The following is a 27,891-nucleotide window of genomic DNA, read 5'->3' as shown; positions in this document are numbered from 1 at the left end:
TTATAAATTCGTCTATGTCCATCTTTGCTGGTTTCCCGTCTGGTTACCCGCACAACCAGATCCAAGTTTGGACTTAAAAGCCCGATTTACTGGCCCTCCAATTTGGTATCAAATCTCAAGACGAGGCCCCACATTGTTACGAACCCCGTAACTGGGTTACTTACCAGCAAAGATAGAGACGTCCGTTGAAGTCTGATGATACTATTTGTAACAGTATTTATTAGCAAAAATACACAAAAATAATATCAATGCAAATATACAGATAATATACGTCGTCAATACTAAACCTAAAAGTGCGGGTATAATAATAATCAATAAGAAATAAGCTCTATCGTTGTCTAGGGGATAATGAATTGTCCGATGGAAATATAAGGTTCGCTGCAGTTCACACAGGCTGCCGCCCTTTTGGGTGTCGCTGGGTTGCAATTGTTGGAGAGAGAGAGAGAGAGAGAAAGAGAATGGGAACATTTACAGCTACGGGTTTTGCCAACCTTCCTTTATGATTTCGATCCGTCAGGTGTCTCGTTGTCGTGGCCGTTCAATTGTGACCTCTCCTTTAGCTAAACCGTTCTTCCGTGGTGAGCCCGCCACCCAGGCAAGGGAGGACGCACACGAGCTCCCACCGGCTTTTGCTATAAAACGCTGTCACGGGATTTCTAGCGTTTCTCCTGGTGCGTCTAAAGGGGTGTTCCCCAGACCCCTCTTTTATCCTCACTCACGGGGTCTCAGATGTCAATCAGGTTGGGAAGATGCAATCCCTCAACCAGACCACTCTGGTTGTCCCCTGAGGGGTTTCAATGAATAGTACAGTACTCAAAACACAATTCCTTCTCCAAGAGACAATGGCAGTAATCAGTGGTTCCGTTCCGCTTATGTCAGGAGATATTCCACCTGGTTGTGTATTCTGCGTCTCTATGGCAACTGCCTTTGCTGTGATCCTGCGTCTCGCTCTCTCATTATTGACATGATGCGTATCTCTCTCATTTCCTGGGTCTCAGACCCGAAATAATAGCGATCTTGCGATTCTCAAAAAGGAGTGGGGGGGGGGGGGCGGGCATTGGCGATTCGGGACCCTTCTGCCCATCAGATTTGCTCCACATTCGTAACAAAACAAATAACTAATCCTATAGTTAAACATACATTGCGAATTTGGTTTCAATTTCGTAAATTTTTTGGCTTGAATAAGTTCATCTTATCAAGCCCTATTATATCTAACTTTCTTTTTTGGCCCTCTTTAATGGATCAAGCCTTTGTTTTATGGAAAACAAAAGGTATAACATGTTTTCGTGATCTATTTTTAGATGATAGTTTTATGTCCTTTGAACAGCTATCTAAAAAATATAATTTACCTAAAACTCATTTTTTTTAGATAGTTGCAAGTTAGAAATTTTTTGAATAATGAGTTACAGTCTTTTCCAAAATTATGTCCATCGGACATTACGGAAATTTTTTTAGCTTGTCAGAAGGGTTTAGTAGCAATCATTTATAATATGATCATGAAAATACAGCCAGAAGTATCAGAAAAAATGAAGAAGGAATGGGAAAAAGAACTTCATTGTCTTATACCCACTGAGCAGTGGGAGAAAATTTTTCAATTAGTCAACTCTTCTTCTACTTGTGCTAAACATGCCCTAATACAATTTACATAGAGCTCGTATATCTAAGGATAAACTTGCTCGATTTTATTCTTATGTTAATCCAACCTGTGACAGATGTCATTCTGTTGTTGCTTCATTGACCCACATGTTTTGGTCTTGCCCTTGTTTGCAAAATTATTGGAAAGATATTTTCTGTATTATTTCAACACTTCTGAATATCAATTTCCAACCGCATCCTATTACTGCAATTTTCGGTTTACCAATGGCGGATAATAGTCGTTTATCCCCCTCATCTCGACGGATGATTGCATTTGTTACATTAATGGCTAGAAGATCTATTTTATTGAATTGGAAAGAAATTAATCCTCCAACTATATTTCAGTGGTTTTCTCAAACTATCTCTTGTTTGAGCTTAGAAAAAATTAGAAGTGTTGTCTTTGATCCTTCAGTTAAATTTGAAGAAACTTGGAGACCATTTATTCAACATTTTCATATGAGTTAAAATGTCTTTTCCTAAACCTCACTTTTATTATCCTTAATTATTTGGATGGAGGTTCGGAGTTATTGGCACTACTGTATATATTTGACATAATGCTATGGCCCATGTTGGTTAGTTTTTTTCTTTCTTTGGGTTTTTTTTTACTTCTTTTGTTCGTAATTACCATGAGTTTGGGAGGTTATTATATATTGATTATCATCTATTTGAATGTTTATTTAAACTATTAACTATGTACTCTCAAACTCTCTGTATTCATGTTTCATTTATGTTTGTTTAAAAATTAATAAAAAGATTTAAAAAGAAAGAAAGAAGAGCTTGTTTCTTAGCTATTCATTCATGGCTTGGCTTCGCGAACGAAGATTTAGGAAGGGGGCTGCCCGCGTCTGCTGCAGGCTCACTGGTGGCTGACAAGGCCAATACAGGACAGACAGACCCAGCTGCAGCGGCTGCAAGGGGAAAATCTGTTCTGGGTTTGGTGCTGCTGTGTCACAGTTCTTCCTCCTTCTCCTTTTGTCCTCAAGGCCAGCCCTGCGTGTGTTCTCGGAGGAGGAGACAGACTGGTGAATGGTGTGTCACCAGACCTCGTGATCGGAGGCTAAAGTAGATCACTGGTGATGGTCAATGTGACAGGCACCAAGGGATTTCTTCAGAGAGTCCTTGTACCTCTTCTTCAGTGCCCCCCTGTCACGGTGACCAGCGGAGAGTTCGCCATACAGCACAATCTTGGGGATGCGATGATCCTCCATCCTGGAGACGTGCACTGCCCAGCGCAGCTGCATCTTTAACAGCATGGCCTCGATGCTGGTGACCTCTGCCCGTTCGAGGTCTTCAGTGTTGGTGACAAAGTCACTCCAGTGGGTGTTAAGGATGGTGCGGAGGCAGCGCTGGTGTAAACGCTCAAGGAGTCGTAGGTGGTGACAGTAGGTGACCCACGACTCGCAGACGTACAGGAGAGTGGTCAGTACAATGGCTCTGTACACGCTGATCTTTGTGCCTTTCTTCAGATGCTTCTTGTTCCAGACTCTTTAGTACAGCCTGCCGAATGCGCTGTTTGCCTTTGCCAATCTGTTGTCAATCCCTTTGTCGATCTTGGCATCTGATGAGATGGTGCATCCCAGGTAGCTGAACTGGTGGACTGGTGTAGCTATATAACTCTGTGATTAATACAAAGTTAATACACAAGAAGTCAGGACTCAGTTACTTTCATAACTGGAGAGTTCAGGCAAATCCAAAGTTCCCAAAATGGCCATTTATACTATTGTATGAATGAATAGAATTGATATCGTGACCAGTGAAAATATTTTATTCTGCTTGAAAATTAAAATTGCTGATACTGAAAACTGGGGGGAAAAAATCAGAAACTACTGGAAATACTCAGCAGGCAGCACCTTTGTGGACAGAAACAGAGCTAACTTTTCAGGTCAAACTGACTGGCTGAAGAAGGGTTTGATCTGTTGAGTATTTCCATTTTCTTCTATTTTTGAATACTTATTGTACTATATGACTTGCTAATGTATTATAATCCTTTGGGATCAATAAAGTATCTATATTCCAAAGAAAAATATTGTAATCTCTTGGCAGCACATTTCCATAGCTTCTTAAAAATAAGAAGGCATTCAACCATTGATTCTCTGCCTATCCAAGATCCTGAATGGAATGACTAGTTTCCCACAACATGCACATAGTTGGAAAATAAACAGGATGTTAGCCATGGATTTCAATGTAAGCCTATAATTTCATTATAGAGCTCTGGGAATATCATGGTATGAACTGGTAGCAGAGATCTAGTGAAGAAATTCAACCGTACATACTACATAAGAAAGAAATCCTAATCTGTGAGGATTGCAAGTGTTGAACATGTCAGTTAAATGACAATTGTAAATTGTTCCTTGAGGGGAATTGATGGATATGCAAGAAGCAAGATTAATGCCAGCCAGACCAAGGAACTGAATGAGGACTTTGAAGGTGAAGTTGGGAGGTCAACAGTGAAAAGGGTAAGCAGCTTCAAGTTTCTGGGCACCAGCATGCAAGAGGATCTATCTTGGGCCAAACACATTGTTGTAATCAAGAAGAAAGTACAACAGCAGCACTACTTCATTAGGAGTTTGAGGAGATTTGATATGTCCCTAAACACTCTAGCAAATTTCTGCATATATATATATGGTGGAGAGCATACCGATTGGTTGCACCACAGCCTGGCACAGCATCACGGGAGTCTGAAGAGGTTTGTAGACTTAACCAGCTCCATCACATGCCTAACTCTCCCTGACATCGAGGACATCTTCAAGTTGCGATGCCTCAAGGTGGCAGCATTCATCATTATGGTTTCTCTCTGCCCAGGACACACCCTCTTATGTTACTACCATCTGGCAGTGCTTGCGCAGTACCAAGCAGAAACAGAAGCAGAAGTACAGAAGCCTGAAGACCCACAGTTAATATTTTAGGAACAGCTTCTTCCCCTCCCTCCACCATCAGATTTCTTAATGATCCATGAACCCATGATCACTACCTTATTATTCAACTTTTGCACTATTTATTTTTGTAACTTATAGTAATTTTTATGTCTTGCACTGTACTGCTGCCACAAAACAAGGAATTTCACAGTATATGTCATTTATAGTAAACTTGATTCTTATACAGTTCAGGACTAGCAGATCTTAGGAGTATTTGATGTTCATCCTATAAACACCCAACACTTTCCTTTCACTTTTTGTACGTGTTACATGGAATGATAATAAATTTTCCTGTAAATCTGGTCACTGTATGTGGAACAGGAAGCATGCAAGCACTCGAGATCCCAGCTCCACCTGCAAAGTTACTGACATTCTTGAACTTTACTGTTCTAAGTCTCAAGTAGAAATCTAGCCAGCATCCAGGTTAACAGTCCAAATACCTCAATTGCTATCCAGATCTCTGCTTCACATTCTAGACTAATGAGCGAGTCAGATTTGTGAGCAATCAGATGCTGAATTATTGGAGTTTTACTATGCATTAATAACAGCAACAGATAAATTGAGTGTGCAGCTCTTAAGTTAGGCTACACAACCAACTTTTTAGTTCCACCTGGGAGTTTTCATACACACATGAGAAGGGATCTTCTGAAACAATATATGCAATTAATAAAATGTGCAGCCTAATGGAGGTCAAACAGAGTTTTCATCAGGTTTAATATCACTGGCATACTTCATGAAATTTGTTGCTATACAACAGCAGTACAACACAATACATAAAAAAACTGTAAATTATGGTAAGTATATATGTATTAATAAGTTAAATTAAATAAGTAATGCAAAAAGAGAAAAAATGGTGAGGTAGTGTTCATGGTTCAATGTCCATTCAGAAATCTGATAACAGAGCAGAAGCTATTCCTGAATCATCGAGTGTGTACCTTCAGGCTTCTGTACCTCTTCCCTGATGGTAGTAATGAGGACAGCGTATGTTCTGGGAGATAAGGATCCTTAATGATGGATGTCACCTTTTTGAGGCATTGCTCCTCAAACAGACAATATGAAAAATATGGCAATAGTGAAATGAACTAAAAGAAAAGGCTGCTTATGGCTGGATATAAAAAATATTGAGCTTGATTTATTGATGGGTATTTATTGTTGGTAGACTCTCAGATGGAGATGAGAGGGCGTACAGGAGCGAGATATGCCAACTAGTGGAGTGGTGTCGCAGCAACAACCTTGCACTCAATGTCAGTAAAATGAAAGAGCTGATTGTGGACTTCATGAAGGGCAAGGAAAAGGAACACACACTAATCCTCATAGAGGGATCAGAAGTGGAGAGAGTGAGTATTTTCAAGTTCCAGGGTATCAAGGACCTAATCTGGTCCCAACATATTGATGCAGTTATAAAGGAACAACAGCAGCAATATTTCATTAGGAGTTCGAAGAGAGTTGGTATGTCAATAAATTCACTCAAAAACTTCTATAGATGTACTGTGGAGAGCATTCTGATAGGTTGCATCACTGTCTGATATGGGGGTGGGGGTGGGGGCAGGACCAGAAGAAGCTGCAGAGGGTTGTAAATTTTGTCCACTCCATCTTGGGTACTAGCCTACAAAGTACCCAGGACATCTTCAAGGATGTCTCAGAAAGGCAGCATCCATTATTAAGGACCTCCAGCAGTCAGGGCATGCCCTTTTCTCACTGTTACCATCAGGTAGGAGGTACAGAAGCCTGAAGGCACACACTCAGCGATTCAGGAACAGCTTCTTCCCCTCTGCCATCCGATTCCTAAATGGACATTGAACCCTTCACTATTTTAGTATATATTATTTCTGTTTTTTTGCACAATTTTTAATCTATTCAGTATACATATACTGTAATTGATTTATGTATTTTTTTCTTCTTCTATATTATGTATTGCATTGAACTGCCACTAAGTTAACAAATTTCATGACACATGCGGTAATAATAAACCTGATTCTGATATTGAAGAAAGCTAATCCCTATATCTAAAACAAAGACAAGATTGAAATCTGTATAGTCAATGATGTTTAATCAAACATTATATAAAAAAGACTTGCCAAAAAGTTTTATTAAAAGAAGCTCATTGATAACAATAACAAAAATGGTATTTTTGTAGTCAGTTATAAAATTAAGAGCAGACTAATTGGAAACATGGACAATGTCCCAATATGTTTTAGGATGCTTCCATTACAAAGGTTCAGGACATTCTGCTGTACTGTTACAAAGATGGCAGAGGACACAATTAATTCACTATTTTTTGTAGCATTATTTTGTACTTAAGGCCAAGAACTTAAAAAGAGAGACACTAGTAGTTTCTGATTCATTTAGAGGTCAAGTATATGACTCTGTATGGAAACAGTTGTAAGATTGCAATTCTGCCCTGTTATTCCCTTTGGAATTACAGGAATTTCAGTCTTTTGATGTGGTAATCAACAAATAGTTTAATGTTTGCATGAGTAAGAAATGGGTTTATTAGTTGTCAGAAGGGAGTCGAGTTTTAATCCCAGAAGAAAACCTGAAAAGATTAGTACTACATAGTGACTAGCTTGGTTACATTTTGGGAATGTGTTGACCTATTAAGAACTTTGAGAAGACATGCATCTAATTAACTGGATGATAAATGGTATGACATAGTTCTTTTAAGTCTGAGAATGATTCAAAAATTGATGAAAGGAGAAAATGTCAATGGTGTTTTATTTCATGGTAACATGGCTTACAATGTTTTAAAGATTAATTTCAAGAATTCTTCAGGTTTTGAGTTAGATATAACTTACAATATTGTATCTGTCATCTTTTAAGATTTACTCAAACTGCACATTATAATATTTGCTGCTAATTTTGTAATCAGCAATTCCAATATTGACATTGAAATTTTAATGTTTTATCATATTTTAAACCCTGGAATTATAAAGAATGTGCTTAACCTATGCTCTTTAAAACTATTACAGCACAGTGTTTTTTATTCTGTTCATGTCAGTAGCTTTGTACTTTATCCAGCTTTTTAGGGATATATGATATGAATAGTTTTCATTAACACACCACCCCTCCCCTCCCCACTCTTCTGGGACTGGATCCTCAACTACTTCAGCATCAGGTTTAGTATCACCTGATCATGAAATTTGTTAATATTGCAGCAGCAGTACAACACATGATAAATATAGAAAAAAAAACAATTATTGTAAAAGTAAATAGTGCAAAAACTGAGTGTGTGCCTTCAGGCTTCTGTATCTCCTTCCTGATGGTAACAATGAGAAGAGGCATGCTTTGGATGGTGGTGGGGGGGTGGTTCCCTTAATGATGGACATTGCCTTCCAGAAGCAACACTCCTTGAAGATGTCTTGGATACTACAGAGGCTAGTACTCATGATGGAGCCAATTAATTTTACAGCTCTCTGCAGCTTACTTCGATCCTGTGCATTACCTAGTCAGAATGCTCTCCACGGTATGTCTGTAGAAGTACATACACAAGTACATGGTACATACTTGACCTATTGCATCTGTCCATGACAACAATGGCACCGGCATGGCGACAAAGAATCATCTTCCTGTAGAAAAACATCCTCTATTGTGTTCTATGGGTTTATAATTTCATTAAGACAGGATCCTCTTCAGTGAATAGAGCAGAAAGGAATATTAGGAGCTGTGCCAGGCACACCTAAAATGAGGCGCTGACCTGGTGAAGCGGGAACATAAGATCAGATGCATGCTGAACAACAAAGGTGGCAAACAGAGCTAAGCAATCGCATGAATCCAATCAAACTTGTTAAGTTCTGCCACATGTAGCTGTGAATGGTACAGGATGTTAAATAGCCAACAGAAGCATGTTTCAAGATCATTTTCCTTCTCAGTGGTGACAAGTCCAGTTTGGGAGTGACAATGACAAGACTAAACACTTTGCAATCATTATCAAACAAGATGCGGAATAAATGATTGATCTCAGCTTCCTCCTGAAATCTCCATCATCTACATGATATCTAGAAAGAGCACTGGGTACAAAGAATGGCCTCAAGACTTGACAACTGTAATCCTACAGTCCTGTGCTCTAGAATTAGCTGTGTCTCTAGTCAAACTGATTGAATTAGCAACAATACTGGCATCTACCCAACAATGTAGAAAGTTGCCCATGATGTTCTGCTTGCTAAAAGTAAGACAAATGTAATCCAGTTAATTGTCATTCAATCAGTCTGTTACCATGTGGCTATTACTCACCAACAACAACTACTCAGTGATCTTAGCTTGGACTACTCTGAGACTCAGCCAAAACAGTTGAATTCCCAAGGTGAAGTGTTAGTGACTGCCCTCAACATGAAGGCAGAATCTGACCAAGTGTGGTGTCAAGGAGATCTGATAAAACTGAAATCAAAGGGCATTAAGGGGAAAACACTGAACACAATGAAAAATGGTTTGATTGTTGGAGCTCAGTTTGCCCAGTGCAGAAAATCACTGTACAAGTTTCCCAGAGCTGTGTCTTAGGTTCATCCACATTCAGACCATTTCAATATACATCAAAGAGCCTCCTTCCAACACAAGGTTTAAAATGGCGGGGGGGGGGGGGGTTGCTAATATGCACAATGTCCATAAGTCCTTGGCAAACAAAGAAGTCACCACCTACATTCAAAAGACCAAAACATCATTCAGGCATAGCTAACAAGGCAGTGACATTTGCTTCATGGAAGTGTAGGGCAATAGCCACTTTCATTAACATTTCACAGTTACATTTTACATTCAATGGCATTACTATCACTGAGAACCCTGAACCAATATCTTAAGGGTGAGAAATCATCTGGAACAGCCACAGAAATAGCAGGTCATATTCTGTAGATAATGGGTTACCTTTGACATCCTAAAGCCTTTCCTTCAGAATCAGATTTATTATCAGCATGTGTTGTGAAATTTGTAAATTTAGCAGCAGCAGTACAACGCAATACATAAATATAAATACATAAATTACAGTACATGCATATTAAAAAGATTAAAAATAGTGCAAAAACAGGAATAATATGTATTAAAAAAGTGAAGTAGCATTCATGGGTTCAATGCCTGTATAGGAATTGTATGGTATGGGGGAAGAAGCTGTCCCTGAACTGCAGAGTGTGTGCCTTCAAGCTTCTGTACCTCCTCCCTGATGGTAACAATGAGAAGAGGGCATGCCCTGGGAGATAAGGGTCCTTAATAATGGACGTTGCCTTTTAAGGCAGTACTCCTTGAAGATAACTTGGATACTACGCAGGCTAGTACCCATGATGGAGCTGATGAATTTTACAATGTTCTGTAGCTTTGCAACTTCAACTTTCCTTCATCTATAGTCAGAATTTAAAGAAACAGAATACTGTCCATTTGTGGGTGAGTATAGTTCAAAAGCTCTCAAGGTGATTTGACACCATTTAGGAAAGGCAGCCTACTCCAGTGTAAACACCCCCACCCTAAATATTAATGACCTTGACCTCCAGAAGTCAATGTATAATGCAAAATGCAATGCCATTATTTGCAATACTTGCAGCCCCCACCAAGGAGTCTTAAAATGTATGGGAGCACAACCACCTGCAAGTCACACTTCTAAATCACATACCAACAAGACCTGGAATTATAGAGTTCTATGACCTCACTAGATCTAAATACTGCAACAAAAATTATATTGTGTGAGTATCTTTACCAGAGGGTCTTCGATGATTCAAGATGATGGCTGACCACCACCTTCTCAATGATACTTAATGGTCAGCAAACATTGCTAGCAGAATCAGTAATACCCAGATCCTCCAAAATAAAAATAAATCAAGAACAGTTACCCACAGAATTAATGGAATACCTTTTCGTTTGCTTAAGGTAATGGATGAATTGAAAACTATTAAAGTTCACAATACCCAGGCTTACAACATGTACATTGTTGAATAACCAAGCTGGAAAACAACTTGAGACAGCTAAACACAAACATGAGAAAATCTGCCAATGCTGGAAATCCAAGCAACATACGTAAAGTGCTGGAGGAACTCAGCATGCCAGGCAGAATCTATGGAAAAGAGTCGACAAAGATGACGAGTCCCAGTAAGCAGGTGGGGAGAGGGGAAGAACACCAGGTGATAGGTGAAACTGGGTGGGGTGAAGTAAAGAGCTGGGAAGTTGATTGGTGAAAGAGATACAGGGCTAGAGAAGGGAGAATCTGATAGGAGAGGACAGAAGGCCATGGTAGAAAGAGGGAGGAGCAACAGAGGGAGGTGATGGGAAGATGAGGTGAGAGAGGGAAATGGGAATGGGGAATGGTGAAGTTGCAGGGGGGCATTACTGGAAGTTCAAGAAGTCAATGTTCATGCCATGTTGGAGGCTTCCCAAATGGATTACAAGGAATTGCTCCTCCAACCTGAGTGTGGCCTCATCGTGACTGTAGAGGAGGCCATGGACTGACATGTTGGAATGGGAAGTGGAATAAAAATGGGTGGCCCTTGGGAGATCCTGCTTTTTCTGGTGGATGCAGCATAGGTGCTCAATGTGGTGGTTTCCCAATCTATGTTGGGTCTCACCTATATACAGTAGGTGACCCCAACAGACTCACAGGGGCCCTGAATGGTAGTGAGGGAGGATGCATAGGGGCAGGTGTAGCAATGGTTTCCCTTACAAGGATAAGTGCCAGGAGGGAGATAAGTAGGAAGGAATGAATGGACAAGGGAGCCATGTAGGGAGCAATCCCTACAAAAAGCAGAAAGAAGGGAACAAGGAGGGAAAGATGTGCTTGGTGATAGGATCCTATTGGAGATGCTGGTTGGGGTCATCTACTGTACATGATGCTTTTGGTGCAGCATCCTATATATCGGTGAGACTCGACGTAGATTGGGAGATTAAGTACTCTGAGACAGTGATATAATTCAGCAAATCATAGATGCCTCAAGGACATAAAGAGAAACAATAATTTTTATTTAAAATATCTGAATATAAACAATTTTATGATGGCAAACATCAACAATTCCAGTGAGATAAAAAGTTAAATCTTATTTGTAGGCAAGAGGACAATAATACTTCACAAATTGGAATAAAATTATATTTATCACCAAGTATAACCAAAGAAACATCACATTTAAAAACTAGATTTGAGAAATCAAGTTCTATTTATTTTTCAAAAAAAAAAAATTGCATGAAAGGACAAAGTTCTGAATTTTATATAAAATAGTTGAAGTGAAATCTCTTGAAATAACAGACTGCTGACAATAACAGACTGCATGACAATGAGCTCCAAAGACATGTAATTTCAAGCTACTGACCATGGCTTGAGGTTTACAAGAGCTTTGTTTTCACACAGGGCCAAAAGCAGTCTAGGTCTCCTCTCATATCCTTCAATTCCTTTTTCAAATATATCTGCTGACAGATTGATGAAAAGAATTGGTATTCATTTACAGGGTCATAAGCCATAATTCTCACCAAGGTAGTCTATAACAGCTGATGTACTTGAGAGCACATTAAAGATTTTCTTCTCTTGCTTTGAAGTTACTCTTTCCAACATGTACATTAAATGGTGATGAAAACAAGTGAATGGTGTTCCATGCTCCAAAGCAATGTCAACCCAATCCCGAACACATTGCCAAGGCGTTTCCTCATATCCTGAGTACATAGCAGGGTTTGCCAAAAGACCACGTGCAGCCATTACACCTGTAAGGAAACATAAATAATGCAACAATCCTAAAACTTGAACACAAATCAAACTAATAAGGTCACAATAACTTTCCTGTCAAAAAGAAAATGGCAGGTGATGACAAAGAAGCCTCATGTATGAAACAAACTTGAGTTTCCTCAAAGGAATCCAATCTCCTAATTGGAACATGCCCTCTTCTCATTGCTACCATCAGGGAGGAGATACAGGAGCATGAAGACACACACTCAACTATTCTGAAAGAGCTCTTTCACTCCACCATCAGTTTTCTGAATGAACCCATGAACACTACCTCATTATTTTTTAAAAAAGCCTTTACTTTAGTCATTTATATTAACGAAGTCTTTGCAAAACAAGAAATTTCACGTCTTAGAAGACAGTGATCAAAACCTGATTCTGATGCAGTATGGAAATTGTAATAATATGGTCAATTGACATTAAGGAACTTATTAAAAAGGTAATACTTTCTAAAGTGTAGGATTTTTCTGGATATTATACTCAATTTATTTGAAGTATTTTTTGACTAACGGAAGTGATTACATTATACAATTTTGAATCTAAAATAATGTAAATCTAGCTAAACAGCTGAAATATAGTTTTAAATAATTAGAAACATAAAATAATTAAAATAAGGATTAGATACAATGTAGAAACAGGAATTTGCCCCACCATGTCCTTGCCAACTGGAAAGTAAATGTTATTCAGTGACTCCCAACATCCTGGACAAAGCCTGCTGTTCTGCAACTCACAACCCTTAATTATACACTAAAAACTACTTAAATGTTGTAAGCTATGTATTTGCCACTTCTAACTTTTCAGGTAGCGAATACAAGGCCCATACCACTCTCTGCATTTTTTTTGCATCCACAGTGCCTATATAAAGTATTCAGCCCTCCCCCGAAAGTTTTCATGTGTTATTGTTTTACAACATTGAATCACAGTGGATTTAATTTGACTTTTTTTGACACTGAGCAACAAAAAACTCTTTCATGTCAAAGCAAAAACAGATCTTTACAAAGTGATCTAAATTAATTACAAATATAAAACACAAAATAATTGATAGCATTAAGTATTAACCCCCTTTAATATGACACACCAAATCACCACTGGTGCAGCCAATTGGTTTCAGAAGTCACATAAAAGGGTTTTCAATTGATTGTGGTAAAAATACACTTGCATCTCGAAGGCCTAACTACTACATACAGAATTGGTTGCCATTTTTGTGGGCTTATGGTGGGTGGAGGAAATTTGTCCTTGCAGAGTTATAATTGGTTCAGATTCTTTTTTGGTTTTGACTAGTCTTAAAACGGGTCATTCTAGCTGTGCATCAGATTTACTTCTGGAAGCTCTTCCAACCTGATTCTGTGTTCAAAGTATTGGTTTACATGTCTTTTTCTTCTGGGTCCCTCACAGAGGTGTTGAGGGAATGAGTAGGTTGATTGTTTGGTCAAAAAAGCTATCAAAAATTCAGCTACGGATATAAACATTCCACTAAGCAAATCAGAGGCTAAGGGGTTGGTAGGGCTAAAAAATTAGGGGATCATGGTAAGACTTGTGGGATAATGGGCATAAGGGGAGACACCTTTACAGAATAAATTAAACTGGTAGATAGAAGGGAGTAAAACAAGAAGGGAAGAAATTATATTGACTTGACTTAGAAAGGTCACACTATGTCTAATTATTCCTTATATCTGGTTGGAAAATATCACTCTGGGGTGTGTAGATTCTGTCATCGTTATGAAACAGTTGAACACATTCTTTTACATGGTTGAAAGAAAGCAAATGCAGGCTGCACTACTATCTTTGGGTGGAGGTTGATAATTTTCATTCAAAAACTAAGTTATTGAAGTGACTTAATATTCACAATATTGTCTTTCATTATATACAATCTATAGGGCTTTTGGGATAATTAAATTTTCATTTGATAAAGAACTAGTAGGGGTTTTACTTTGCAGTTCTGTATACCACACTTCAGTAATAACCTGAGGAGGAGGACCAACTGCTGCTGAGTCAGTATCCTGGCAAAAACTACACCAAACCACGAAGGCAAAAAAAACCACTCCAAGCAACTCCATGAAAAGGCTATTGAAAAGCACAAGTCGGGAGATGGACACAAGAAAGGGAAAGAATATGGCAGAGATGTAAATCTGCCTAGAGCAGGCCATTCTCAAAAGCTGAGTGACTGTGCAAAAAGAGGACCAGTGAGTGAGGCCACCAAGAGACCTATGACAACTCTGGAGGAGTTACAAGCTTCCGTGGCTAAGATGGGAGAGACTGTGCATACAACAACTGTTGCCTGGGTGCTTCACCAGTCGCAGCTTTATGGGAGAGTGGCAAAGAGAAAGCCACTGTTCGGAAAAAAAAAACTCCCATGAAATCTCAGCTAGAGTTTGCCAAAGGCATGTGGAAGGCTCTGAAGTAAGCTGGAAGAAGGTTCTATAGTCTGATGAAAACAAAATTGAGCTTTTTGGCCATCAGACTAAACACTATGTTTGGTGTAAGCCAAACACTGCACATCATCAAAAACACACCATCCCTATCGTGAAGCATGGTAGTTGTTGCATCATGCTGTGGGGATGCTTCACTGCAGTAGGCCAAGGAAGGCTTGTGAAGGTAGATGGTAGAAACATAGAAACATAGAAAATAGGTGCAGGAGTAGGCCATTTGGCCCTTTGAGCCTGCACCGCCATTCAGTATGATCATGGCTGATCATCCAACTCAAAACCCTGTACCTGCTTTCTCTCCATACCCCCTGATCCCTTTAGCCACAAGGGCCATATCTAACTTCCTCTTAAATATAGCCAATGAACTGGCCTCAACTGTTTCCTGTGGCAGAGAATTCCACAGATTCACCACTCTCTGTGTGAAGAAGTTTTTCCTCATCTCAGTCCTAAAAGGCTTCCCCTTTATCCTTAAACTGTGACCCCTCGTTCTGGACTTCCCCAACATCGGAAACAATCTTCCTGCATCTAGCCTGTCCAATCCCTTTAGAATTTTATATGTTTCAATAAGATCCCCCCTCAATCTTCTAAATTCTAGTGAGTATAAGCCTAGTTGATCCAGTCTTTCTTCATATGAAAGTCCTGCCATCCCAGGAATCAATCTGGTGAACCTTCTTTGTACTTCCTCTATGGCAAGAATGTCTTTCCTCAGATTAGGGGACCAAAACTGCACACAGGTGGTCTCACCAAGGCCTTGTACAACTGCAGTAGAACTTCCCTGCTCCTGTACTCAAATCCTTTTGCTATGAATGCCAACATACCATTTGCCTTTTTCACTGCCTGCTGTACCTGCATGCCCACCTTCAATGACTGGTGTACAATGACACCCAGGTCTCGTTGCACCTCCCCTTTTCCTAATTGGCCACCGTTCAGATAATAATCTGTTTTCCTGTTCTTGCAACCAAAGTGGATAACCTCACATTTATCCACATTAAATTGCATCTGCCATGAATTTGCCCACTCACCTAACCTATCCAATTCACCCTGCATCCTCCTCTCAGCTAACACCGTCGCCCAGCTTCGTGTCATCCGCAAACTTGGAGATGCTGCATTTAATTCTCTCGTCTAAATCATTAATATATATATATTGTAAACAACTGGGGTCCCAGCACTGAGCCTTGCGGTACCCCACTAGTCACTGCCTGCCATTCTGAAAAGGTCCCGTTTACTCCCACTCTTTGCTTCCTGTCTGCCAACCAATTCTCTATCCACATCAATACCATACCCCCAATACCGTGTGCTTTAAGTTTGCAAACTAATCTCCTATGTGGGACCTTGTCAAAAGCCTTTTGAAAATCTAAATATACCACATCCACTGGCTCTCCCCTATCCACTCTACTAGTTACATCTTCAAAAAATTCTGTAAGATTCGTCAGACATGATTTTCCTTTCACAAATCCATGCTGACTTTGTCCGATGATTTCACCTCTTTCCAAATGTGCTGTTATCACATCTTTGATAACCGACTCTAGCATTTTCCCCACCACCGATGTCAGACTCACCGTCTATAATTCTCTGGTTTTTCTCTCCCTCCTTTTTTAAAAAGTGGGGTTACATTAGCCACCCTCCAATCCTCAGGAACTAATCCAGAATCTAAGGAGTTTTGTAAGGGACCTATATTTGTCGACCAATCTTTTTCTTTTCACATATCTATAAAAGCTTTTACAGTCAGTTTTTATGTTCCCTGCCAGCTTTCTCTCATAATCTTTTTTCCCTTTCCTAATTAAGCCCTTTGTCCTCCTCTGCTGCACTCTGAATTTCTCCCAGTCCTCAGGTGTGCCGCTCTTTTTTGCTAATTTATATGTTTCTTCTTTGGATTTGATACTATCCCTAATTTCCCTTGTCAGTCACGGGTGCACTACCTTCCCTGGTTTATTCTTTTGCCAAACTGGGATGAACAATTGTTGTAGTTCATCCATGCGATCTCTAAATGCTTGCCATTGCATATCCACCGTCAACCCTTGAAGTATCATTTGCCAGTCTATCTTAGCTAATTCACGTCTCATACCTTCAAGGTTACCCTTCTTTAAGTTCAGAACCTTTGTTTCTGAATTAACTATGTCACTCTCCATCTTAATGAAGAATTCCACCATATTATGGTCACTCTTACCCAAGGGGCCTCGCACGACAAGATTGCTAACTAACCCTTCCTCATTGCTCAATACCCAATCTAGAATGGCCAGTTCTCTAGTTGGTTCTTCGACATGTTGGTTCAGAAAACCATCCCGCATACATTCCAAGAAAACCTCTTCCTCAGCACCCTTACCAATTTGGTTCACCCAATCTATATGTAGATTGAAGTCACCCATTATAACTACTGTTCCTTTGTTGCACGCATTTCTAATTTCCTGTTTAATGCCAACCCCAACCTGACTACTACTGTTAGGTGGCCTGTACACAACTCCCACCAGCGTTTTCTGCCCCTTAGTGTTATGCAGCTCTACCCATATCGATTCCACATCCTCCAGGCTAATGTCCTTCCTTTCTATTGCGTTAATCTCCTCTCTAACCAGCAATGCTACCCCACCTCTTTTTCTTTCCTGTCTATCCCTCCTGAATATTGAATATCCCTGAATGTTGAGCTCCCATCCTTGGTCACCCTGGAGCCATGTCTCTGTGATCCCAACTATATCATATTCATTCATAACTATCTGCACATTCAATTCATCCACCTTGGTAAAATGAATGTAGCAAAATACAGGGAAATCCTGGAGGGAGATCTGATGCAGTCTGCAAGATAACTGCGACTTGGGAGAAGATTTGTTTTCCAGCAAGACTATTACCCCAAGCGTAAAGCCAAAACTACAGAGAAGTGGCTTAAAAACACCAAATGTCCTGGAGTGGCGAAGTCAGAGTCAGACCTCAATCCAATCGAGAATTTGTGGACTTGAAAAGGGCTGTTCATGCACGATCTCCATGCAATCTGACACACCTTGAGCAGTTTTGTGAAGAAAAATAGGGAAAAATTGCAGTGTCCAGAGATGAAAAGCTGATAGAGCCCTATCCTCACAGATTCAAGGTTGTAATTGATTCAAGGTGCATCTACTAAATACTGACTTGAAGGTTGTGAGTAATTTTGCAATCAATTATTTTGTATTTAATAACTGTAATAAACTTAGGCATCTTTCTTGTTGATTAGTATCAGAAAAGGCAAATTAGATCCACTGTGATTCAATGTTGTAAAACAATAAACCATGAAAACTTCCAAGGCAGGTGAATACTTTTTATAGGCATTGTACATTTTCCTTCTAATCCTTCCATCCATCTTTTTAACTGTTTGCTGTGTTTTTTAAACCCCTCTGTTCTTCATACTAATTAGGCCCAACATTTTATACCCTCCCTCTCTCCCCTATTAAGTCTTACCTAAACCTTTTCTGTTCTATTGAAATCAACCTTAACTTATTCAATCTATTGTCAGAATTGAATTTTCCAGTCCATCAACATCCTTAAATCTCCCCTGCACCCTCTCTAATGGAATCACACCTTTCTGTATTGGTCAGCATGTATTCAGTTGACTGAGTGGTCCCGTTCTGGATTGCTTCAAGCATCCATGTTTCTATGAAAGCTTTGATTTCTTCTTTGTCACTCTATAATCATTGAAAGTGATGGAATCACAAGTCCCGTACCAGCTCAAATTTAGATTTAACAATCAATTTGGCAATGTCAATGCTTCATTTACACCAGGGGTGTCAAACTCATTTTAGGTCACGGGCCGAATTGAGCAAATTGCAGCTTCATGCGGGCCGGATCAGTCGGACGCGTGCGAACGCAGCTTTCGTTGCCTCCGTTTTTTCAGCCTGCTCTCATGTGTCTCAGTCTCTGCTATAACTACAAATTCCGTTTCTTATGAAGAAGACTGCCGAATAAACACTAAAAACCCTGAAAACCTGGTACCTGAATAAACTCAGCATTAGCCATATCATACACCATAGGCGCTTCGATTACTGGGGCCAGCTTTAATAGTAATTAGATATTATCTCGCGGGCCAAAGATAATTCCACCGCGGGCCGGATTTGGCCCGCGGGCCTTGAGTTTGACACATATGATTTACACCAACAAAGATTCCTTACCATCAATCCCTGTCAGTTGACGTACAAGATCCACATCTTTACTGCTCCTGACATCCCCATTTGCTACCACTGGTATAGTTAAATTTTCTTTAATAATCTTGATCGCATCATAGTGGACTGGTTGATGTCGTTCCTCAGTTTCCCTGCCATGAACGGTAATCCAAGAGATTCCGGCTGCCTCAGCCTTTCGGCAGAGATCTACAGTTCTTGTTAGGTCTTTGTGCAATCTGCAATACCATTAGATTTAGAATACTACAGGTGAATTTAACCTACAGTAAAACAGATAACATTTTCTGTCAGATAAGATAATAGCTAAAAGAGCAATAAAATTATATACAAAACAAAATCCAGCAAACACAAGTACTATTTTCTCAGATTCTGCACTGAAATCTCAGCTTGTATAGCAGCTTGTTCTTGGACAAGGTAAACTTTAATAAATTCTTCATTAAAATAGTAGGTAACATTTTAAGACAGCTTAATTAAGACAATACATGTAAACAACTGTTGAGAAATTAATCATTTTGAAGGGGAGAAAAATTTCTTGCTGATACTATTAGAACATGTTACTTTTGCCCTTCTAAAATCAGATAAGCTGATGTTAGCCTTTTTCCATTGTTTAGCACACATATCTAAAAATTTCAGCTGCCCAGATACACAAGTCTTTAAAATGGGTGATTCCTGATGGTTGATTATTAAATAACTTCTGAAATAGAAATGCAATCCTATCTGTGCGTAACTGCTATGTTAACCATCATGCATTATAAACAGGGTGGACCAAACCCCAATCAAACTTGTAAATTGATCTTCACAAACTTTTTGGACTGGTGCCAAAATTAGGTGAGTTAAACTATAGACAAGTCAAACAATAGCCTGACATTATCAACCTCACAGAATTTCAATTTACAGACAGATGATGAGAATAATTGGCCAGTTTGAACTTGGGCTGTTTTTGTGACAGGACATAAAATGTTGCATAGATGCAGATTTTTTACTGCCACATTTGGTGAAGGGTATTGAAGTTCTCTATTCAGCTTAAGTTCACGTTGCTTTGCTTCTACTAGGATTGAGAGTTAATGAGTGGCTATTTGTCAGCCAAGGCTGGGTTGCATTGATAACTAACGTTACTGCAATGTCTCAGGAAGCCTATAGACAATCTCCGAATTCCAGGCTCAACTTCTCACTCTCCCAAGTGCATAATCACTAAGCTACCAATTCTGGTAAACTTTTAAGTGGAACACAAGATACTCAAGAGTTTGAAAAGGAGCAGTTAGATACTGCAAAGTTATGTAAAATTCTGTGAGAAGGGCTGCAATCAATTTATTGGTCGACTGATTTTTTTTAATGCAAAAGCTATCTGACTTCAAATTTTGGATAATTATGTGACATTTTCTTATGGGATTGGCCTTTAGTCAACCTTTACAATTTATGAATTCCATCTAATAAATATCTTCCTGTAATGTATTTTTTCAGCAAATCAAAAAATGGCTTGCATATTTATAACTATGTAATTTTAAACACAATTTTATTTGCATTTTCAAAACTACCTTATCTTAATGGAGACGGAAAACTCTGGGCATTCCACTTGATTTCTAACTTTACGCACCATATCCTGAACCAGTTCTGGTTTATTGATTAAGCAAGCACCGTATCCTTCTGCCATTGCCCACCTGAAAGAATGAAATATATATATTAATCATATTGATATGAATAATCCAAATAACTGTAAAGTCTGTATATATGGACCATAAATTGTTTTCTAAAAATGTAATTGACAAATGCCAAAGCAAAGCAGTTCATTTTAGATTTTCATACTAAATACAAAACTAAAGAAACCTCTAACTAAAATGTTAAGCGAAAGCTAATGATATTGGCAGCAACATAATTTTCAAATGCTGACAGAAGCAAAGAATAAATGGGAAAACTATGCAAGAGCCTTTGATTTTTCCGCCTTTCCATCAGATCAAAGCCAATTATCTCATACAGTCTGACATCCACTACCCACAATTCATAAGATACAATTACAAAAGCTTCATTAAATTAGAGATTAAAACATTCAGTGAATGCCAATCTGCAATACTTCAGAAGATTTCAAGAAATTCAGGTTTCTTCATCTTTGTCTAAATTCATGGACCACTTACCCCAAAACCATTATCCTATTTCTACTGTAAATTTCCTAGCTAGAGAAAAACACTTTGCTGGAAAGTGAAGGTAGGGATTTAAATCTAATTTATACATTTCACTCATAACTTCTCGATATTTCTTCCTTTCGGCAAAGATTTCGGGTGAATAATCTTCAACTATACGAATTTGTGTTGAATTAAAGAATAATTTCCGTTTCTTTCTGGCTTCTCGAATAATAGCTTCTTTAGTCATATAATAATGCAAAGAAAGTACAACTGCTCGAGGACGTAATTCTGAATGCCGAGAAAATGGAATTCTGTGAGCTGTCAATTAAGGGGCTAGTTTCGAGGGTCTCATTGAAAAGTGAGTACAACATATCTGAAAAGAATTTTAACAGATCGCTAGCTTCAGTATTTTCAGGCAGTCCCAGAATATGCAGATTCCTCCGACGCCCTCTACTATCTAAATCAACCATTCTTTTCTTCGTTTTAGATAGTTCCGAGGTAATTTCATTGATTTTCTTTTCCATTGAAGATACCTTCATTCCTTGATCTTTAATAGTTTGCTTGAATAGATCATGCTCACTCTCGATTCGGGTTGTAGTCTGCTGAAGTGTTTGAAGTTGAGAGTCCAAGTTTTTCAGAGAGTTTTGAGTCGTAGAAATAGCTTTCTCGAGCTTCCCGTTTGAACTGGCCGGTTTATCAATTTTAATATTAAGCGATCCGAATTCCCACTTCATGTCTTGTATTGAAGAAAATATTCCCGCTAGTGTAACAGATTCCTCCGTTTTCTTGGTTTGTTCCGTTTGCTCCATTTCAGGGAAAGTCTTGCCGCCTCTCAATTCAATACCAGAACGACTTTTTTCGGCCATTGTAATTAAGTCGTAAATCCTTCAGTAAAAATAATAAATCCTTCAGTAGAAGTAGTAAATCATCAAAACTAATAGGGATCTGTTAGTGGGATATAAAATATATTAAAAGAGAGAGAGCCACTAGGAATGCGACCTACTCCATGTGCTACAAGGTGGAGAATCTGTTAATCTGTCAAGACAGGCTGGGAAAGTTGTCCACACAGCCAGGAATGTGGGGCCAGCACTTAATGTAATGGCACCACTAGCACCCCAAAATAACAATGAAGATCAGACCTGTTGAATAGAATATTGGATAAATTAGAGATAACTTGTTGGTTGGAAGAACATTGTATTAACCTATTACAATTGCCAAGTCAGGGTAGTGTGTGACTTAGAAAAGAAATGCCACGTCATATGCACCAGAAGTCGTAGTCCTCTGGTTAATAGAGTTGTGAGTGTAGGAGGTGCTGTTCGAATAGCCTGGCAATGTAACTGTAATGCATTTTGTAGATGGTACACACATTAGCTTTTGTGTTAATGATTGAGGGAATTGGTGTTCAGAGTGTATGGTGGGATCACAGTCAAGCAAGTTCCTTTATTTTAAGACCATCAGATATAGGAGCAGAATTAGGCCATCTGGCCCATCAAGTCTGCTCTGCCATTCAATCATGGGCTGATCCAATTCTTCCAGTCATCCTCACTCCCCTGTCTTCTCCCCATACCCTTTGATGCCCTGGCCAATCAAGAACCTGTCTATCTCTGCCTTGGCCTCCACAGCTGCTAGTGGCAACGTTCCACGGATTTACCACCCTCTGACTGAAGTAATTTCTCCCCATCTCTGTTCTAAATGGACGTCCTTCAGTTCTGAAGTCATGCCCTCTTGTCCTATACTCCCCTATCATGGGAGATAACTTAGCCATATCTAATCTGTTCAGGACTTTTAACATTTGGAATGTTTCTATGAGATGCCCCCTCATTCTCCTGAACTCCAGGGAATACAGCCCAAGAGCTGCCAGACATTCCTCATACAGTAACCCTTTCATTCCTAGAATCATTCTTGTGAATCTTCTCTGAACCCTCTCCAATGTCCGTATATCCTTTCTAAAATACGGAGCCCAAAACTGCACACAATACTCCAAGTGTGGTCTCACGAGTGCCTTATAGAGCCTCAACATCACATCCCTCCTCTTATATTCTATACCTCTAGAAATGAATGCCAACATTACATTCACCTTCTTCACCAGCAACTCAACCTGGAGGTTAACCTTTAGGAAATCCTGCACAAGGACTCCCAAATCTCTTTGCATCTCTGCATTTTGAATTCTCTCCCCATCTAAATATTAGCCTGCCCATTTATTTCTTCCACCAAAGTGCATGACCATACTTTTTCCAACATTGTATTTCATTTGCCACTTCTTTGCCCATTCCCCTAAACTATCTAAGTCTCTCTGCAGGCTCTGTTTCCTCAACACTATCTGCCCCTCCACTAATCTTTGTATCATTGACAAATTTAGCCACAAATCCATTAATCCCATAGTCCAAAACATACAATATTTCTACTTTATATAGGCTGTATATTTATCATATCATTCCTGCTAATATATGTTCGTGTTATTTTAGGTTTTATGTGTTATTTGGTAGGTTAATACAATGTTCTTCCAACCAACAAGTTATCTCTAATTTATCCAATATTCTATTCAACAGGTCTGATCTTCATTGTTATTTTGGGGTGCTAGTGGTGCCATTACATTAAGTGCTGGCCCCACATTCCTGGCTGTGTGGACAACTTTCCCAGCCTGTCTTAACAGATTAACAGATTCTCCACCTTGTAGCACATGGAGAAGGTCGCATTCCTAGCGGCTCTCTCTCTTTTAATATATTTTATATCCCACTAACAGATCCCTATTAGTTTTGATGATTTACTACTTCTACTGAAGGATTTATTATTTTTACTGAAGGATTTACGACTTAATTACAATGGCCGAAAAAAGTCGTTCTGGTATTGAATTGAGAGGCGGCAAGTCTTTCCCCGAAATGGAGCAAACGGAACAAACCAAGAAAACGGAGGAATCTGTTACACTAGCGGGAATATTTTCTTCAATACAAGACATGAAGTGGGAATTCGGATCGCTTAATATTAAAATTGATAAACTGGCCGGTTCAAACGGGAAGCTCGAGAAAGCTATTTCTACGATTCAAAACTCTCTGAAAAACTTGGACTGAAAACTACCATTCCTTCACCACTGTTAGTCTAAATCTTGGAACTCCTCAGGAGCAATAGTGACTACATTCTAAACAATGAATGAATAAATAGCGGAGCGCAAAATAATACTGGCCTTCATTGCATTGGGTCTAAAGTAGAAAAAGGAGCTTTGGTGAAACTATATCTGGAATTCCAGTCTCTGTATCAGAGATATTGCCCTTTCCTTCAAGTTGATTCAATGGAACAGAGAAAAATGGGGAGTCTTGTGTCCTTTAAGCCCATTTTTTCTTCCAAAACAACCAGCCTCCCAATTTCTCATATAATACAGCCTTAGCCATTTTATTACCCAATTGTGAACAAAACATAACAAAATGATTATCTTAAAATCACCTTACCTTTGTGGACAACCACAGTTCAAATCAACACCATCTACAAATGGGGAAACTATGCGAGCAGCATCAGCTAAATCTTGCGAACAATTAGCAGCAAACTGCACAACCAGTGGCCGATCACCTGAGAAACAGAATGCAAGATTTGCTGTAGTAGAACTCTCACTTTCAGTTGGTAACCTATACTGAAGAACTTCACCCTAGAATACAGTGAGTTTGATAAACACAAAAGACTTGTCATCAAAGCACTATAAAAAAACTAATGTATTAAGTGTATTAACCAAACAGAATAAAATCATTTCTTGAAAAACTTGCTAATTAGATTTCTGGATATCAAGGGTTTTGCTAATTCAGGATACCATCAAGCAAAGATAGACTATAACTATTTGATTGCCATTCAGCAACATACTGATCCAGGGAGAGTGGAGCATCAAACCCATGTCATATCTTGCTAGTTCTCCTGGTAAAAAGCATGCGGCAGACGTAAGATCTAACTAAATAATAGTTTTCAAAGGAAACCACAGCATTGACTACTGGGTGCAAAGCATTGCAAAAAATTTTGCTGGACGAGACAGAAAAGATGAACAACTTTTTGATCATCTGCACTAAATGTAAACATCTTCACCTGCAATAAATTACTGCAAACCCATGTTCATAAACATTATCAATCATATTGCAAACTGTGCACAGGCCAATCTGTGATAATTTGTCACATGGAGAAAATTTAAATTTAGTTTTAATTTATTTATTTATTGCCATACAGCATGGAATAGGTCCTTCAAGTTATGCCGCCCAGCAATCCCCCAATTTAATCCTAGCCTAATCATGGGACAATTTACAATGACCAATTAATCTACCAACCGGTACGCCTCTGGAATATGGGAGGAAATGGCAGCACCCAGAGGAAACACGTGGTCATGGGGAAAACATATAAACTCCTTACAGGCAGTGATGGGAATTGAACCCAGGTCATTGATACTGTAAAGAATTGTGCTAACTGTGCTGCCTATACCATCTTTCGGTATGTTCATAATATCCTACATTCATCATTTAAAAAAAAAATTAGAGTCACAGAGTAACACAGCATTGAAACAGGCCCAACAGGTCTATTATCAACCACAATATCCCCTCTGCTCATTATATTTGCCCATGTTTGGCCCATAACCTTCCAAGCCTCCTCTCCTCCACGTACTTATCCAAATGACTCTTAAATGTTGCAATTGTACCCAGCTGGACCACTTCCTCTGGCAGCTCATTGCAGGTACTCACTATCCACTGTCATAAGAAGTTGCCTCTCAAGTCACTTTCAAATCTCTCCCCTCGTGTCTTCTATCTATGCCGTCTAATTTTGGACTCCTCAACCTTGGGGAAAAAGATTATGAATGTCCACCTTACCCATGCCCCTCATGATGTTATAAACTGCATGACGTCACTCCTCATTCTCATATACTTCAACAAAATGAAGGTCCAGTGGAATTCATTGCCACAGAGAGTTGTGGAGGCCAAGTCATTGGGTATGTTTAAAATGGAGATTGTGTAGATTCTTGATTAGCCAGGGTGTCAAAGGTTTTAGGGAGAAGGTAGGAAAATGAAAGGAATAATAAATCAGCAATGACCGAATGTCTGAATGCCCTAATTGTGGACAACCTCTCCCTCTTACTCAGAGCCTGAGGGCCAGGTCACATCCTAATAAATCTCTTGCGCCTCCTCTCCAGGTTGACAATGCTTTTCCTACAACAGGGTGACCAAAACAGTATACACCACTTAAGCTGCAGCCTCATCAATGATTTATATAGCTTTTACTCCTAAAATTGATGGCCTGACTGAAATCCAGCAAGCTAAATACTTTCTTTGCCAACCTGTCTACTTGTGCAACCACTTTCAGTGAACTGTGCACTTATATCTCTGGATAGAATAGCCTCTGTTGTATACAGGCAAATGCAACAATCAATTTCCATAACATTACCCAACAAACAACAACTTAAAAATTAATTCAATTTAGTGATGTTGGTTGAGCAATAGCCGTTCACTACATACTGCTTTGCTCTTCTTCAAACTATGGCACATGATGTATTCCATCTACGTCTACAGGCAGGGAGGGTCAGTTTATATTTCTCATCCAAAAAATATTGTTGTTTCTTTCCGCACCTTGGGGTGCACTGGGCAGCAGTCATGCCACTTCTCTAACATTTTAGTCTGCGTTTTTTTTTCTAGACCGAGTTGCTAACTCAACGCTCAACCCAGCACAAATGGAAAGCGTGCAAGAAGCAGGTCAGATTCAAACCCGAGACCACTCGCCTTGAAGTCCAGTGCGGATGCCACTACTCTGCAGGCCAGCATCCAAAATACAGCACCTCTGGAATTTATTTTCTCCGTAAATTCAACAAGTCAACAATAAATTCCCAATGTGACCTAGTGGAACAGGGATCTCAAGTGTAAAAAGTGATAAATGGCACTATAAATGTCAATGTGTTTTGTTGCAGGACTTCCCATAGTACCCAATCTTGCTGAGATTCCTACATTCCCCAGCATTAAAACAGGAGAACTGTATCTCAAATTTTACACCATTGTAGGGTTCCAAATGTTAACAACAAAAATGATCTAAAAATCATTAAAGTATTTAGCTATCTTTCAAAGTAATTTAATAATATTAAAATATTATTCCACATTTAAAGGTTATAGATGTTTGTGATTGTCAGAGGTTCAGTTAAACAAGTGTGTTAGCTATAATATGTGGCAAAGTTGGGGACAAAACCTTGCTAGCCATTAAAATCTCCAAGGTTTCTTGAGAAGAATGGCCATCTAAATATGTCATTCACAGCCCTACTTATTCTCAGGGTCTTATCGCTGGACAGCTGCAAGCTCTCGACTAATATTCTAGCCTCTGCAACAGAATAAGGCAAGTTCAAACAGGAATAACTACAGACATTGACTGGGCAGTGAAACCGTGTGTTATCTGCAGTATAGAAAAACAATGGAAAAAACTGAAAATTGTGCCAAAATTAGTAGAACTCCAGTGAAAGCTAAAAAAATTAGCTAATTTAGAAATATGGAATATTATACTTTTGAAGCTATTGACTTTTAGAAGTCATTCAACTGAAAGCCCCGTTACTTAAAAAAAAGTACCATTTTTTAGAAGAGAGTACGACTAACATCACCAAAACGATAATCTGTCCGAATCACATCGTTTGTAATTATTTGGCTTGGGCAAATTGACTTTTGATTCCACATTATACAAGAGCACTTGAATTTCGTCTTACCATGTTTAAAACACATTCAAAGTAATTACCAAGGTCATAAACAATACTAAACCAATCCAAGTTTTAGAAGACAAGAACTATACTCAACAAGTACTCGTAATTTTATTTTTCTTATCTTGTGATATTACTGATGCAATCAGAAATATGCATACCAAAATTTGTTGTGAACTCGCTGTCCCTCGCCTTGCCGGACTTCAAGAAGGCCGAAGCAACGATCATTGGTGTAAAGCACAGTTCACAATCATACCTTCTGACGAGAGAACGGAATGCCAACCTAAGGGTTAAATGTG

The 27,891-nt window shown here is 39.1% G+C and overlaps 1 protein-coding gene across 2 annotated transcripts in view; it reads right to left on the bottom strand.

The window, feature by feature from the left end:
* The window catches only part of dus4l (dihydrouridine synthase 4-like (S. cerevisiae)), a 69,947-nt gene that overhangs the window by 41,486 nt on the left and 570 nt on the right, over positions 1-27,891 (bottom strand). The window contains exons 2-6 of one of the 2 annotated variants that reach the window (XM_073066325.1): positions 27,754-27,875; positions 24,348-24,465; positions 20,323-20,445; positions 18,779-19,005; positions 10,768-12,206 (exon numbers count right to left, since the gene is read on the bottom strand). In XM_073066325.1, the coding sequence (XP_072922426.1) occupies positions 11,959-12,206; positions 18,779-19,005; positions 20,323-20,445; positions 24,348-24,465; positions 27,754-27,875 (838 nt within the window). In that variant the 3' untranslated portion in view covers positions 10,768-11,958. Of the gene's footprint in view, positions 1-10,767; positions 12,207-18,778; positions 19,006-20,322; positions 20,446-24,347; positions 24,466-27,753; positions 27,876-27,891 lie in introns of those variants that run through there. The other variant, XM_073066329.1, reaches the window with a different exon arrangement.

The sequence above is a fragment of the Hemitrygon akajei genome, chromosome 14, assembly GCF_048418815.1.
Source record: "Hemitrygon akajei chromosome 14, sHemAka1.3, whole genome shotgun sequence".
Taxonomy (NCBI): domain Eukaryota; kingdom Metazoa; phylum Chordata; class Chondrichthyes; order Myliobatiformes; family Dasyatidae; genus Hemitrygon; species Hemitrygon akajei.
This window is presented reverse-complemented; position numbering and strand designations above follow the sequence as displayed.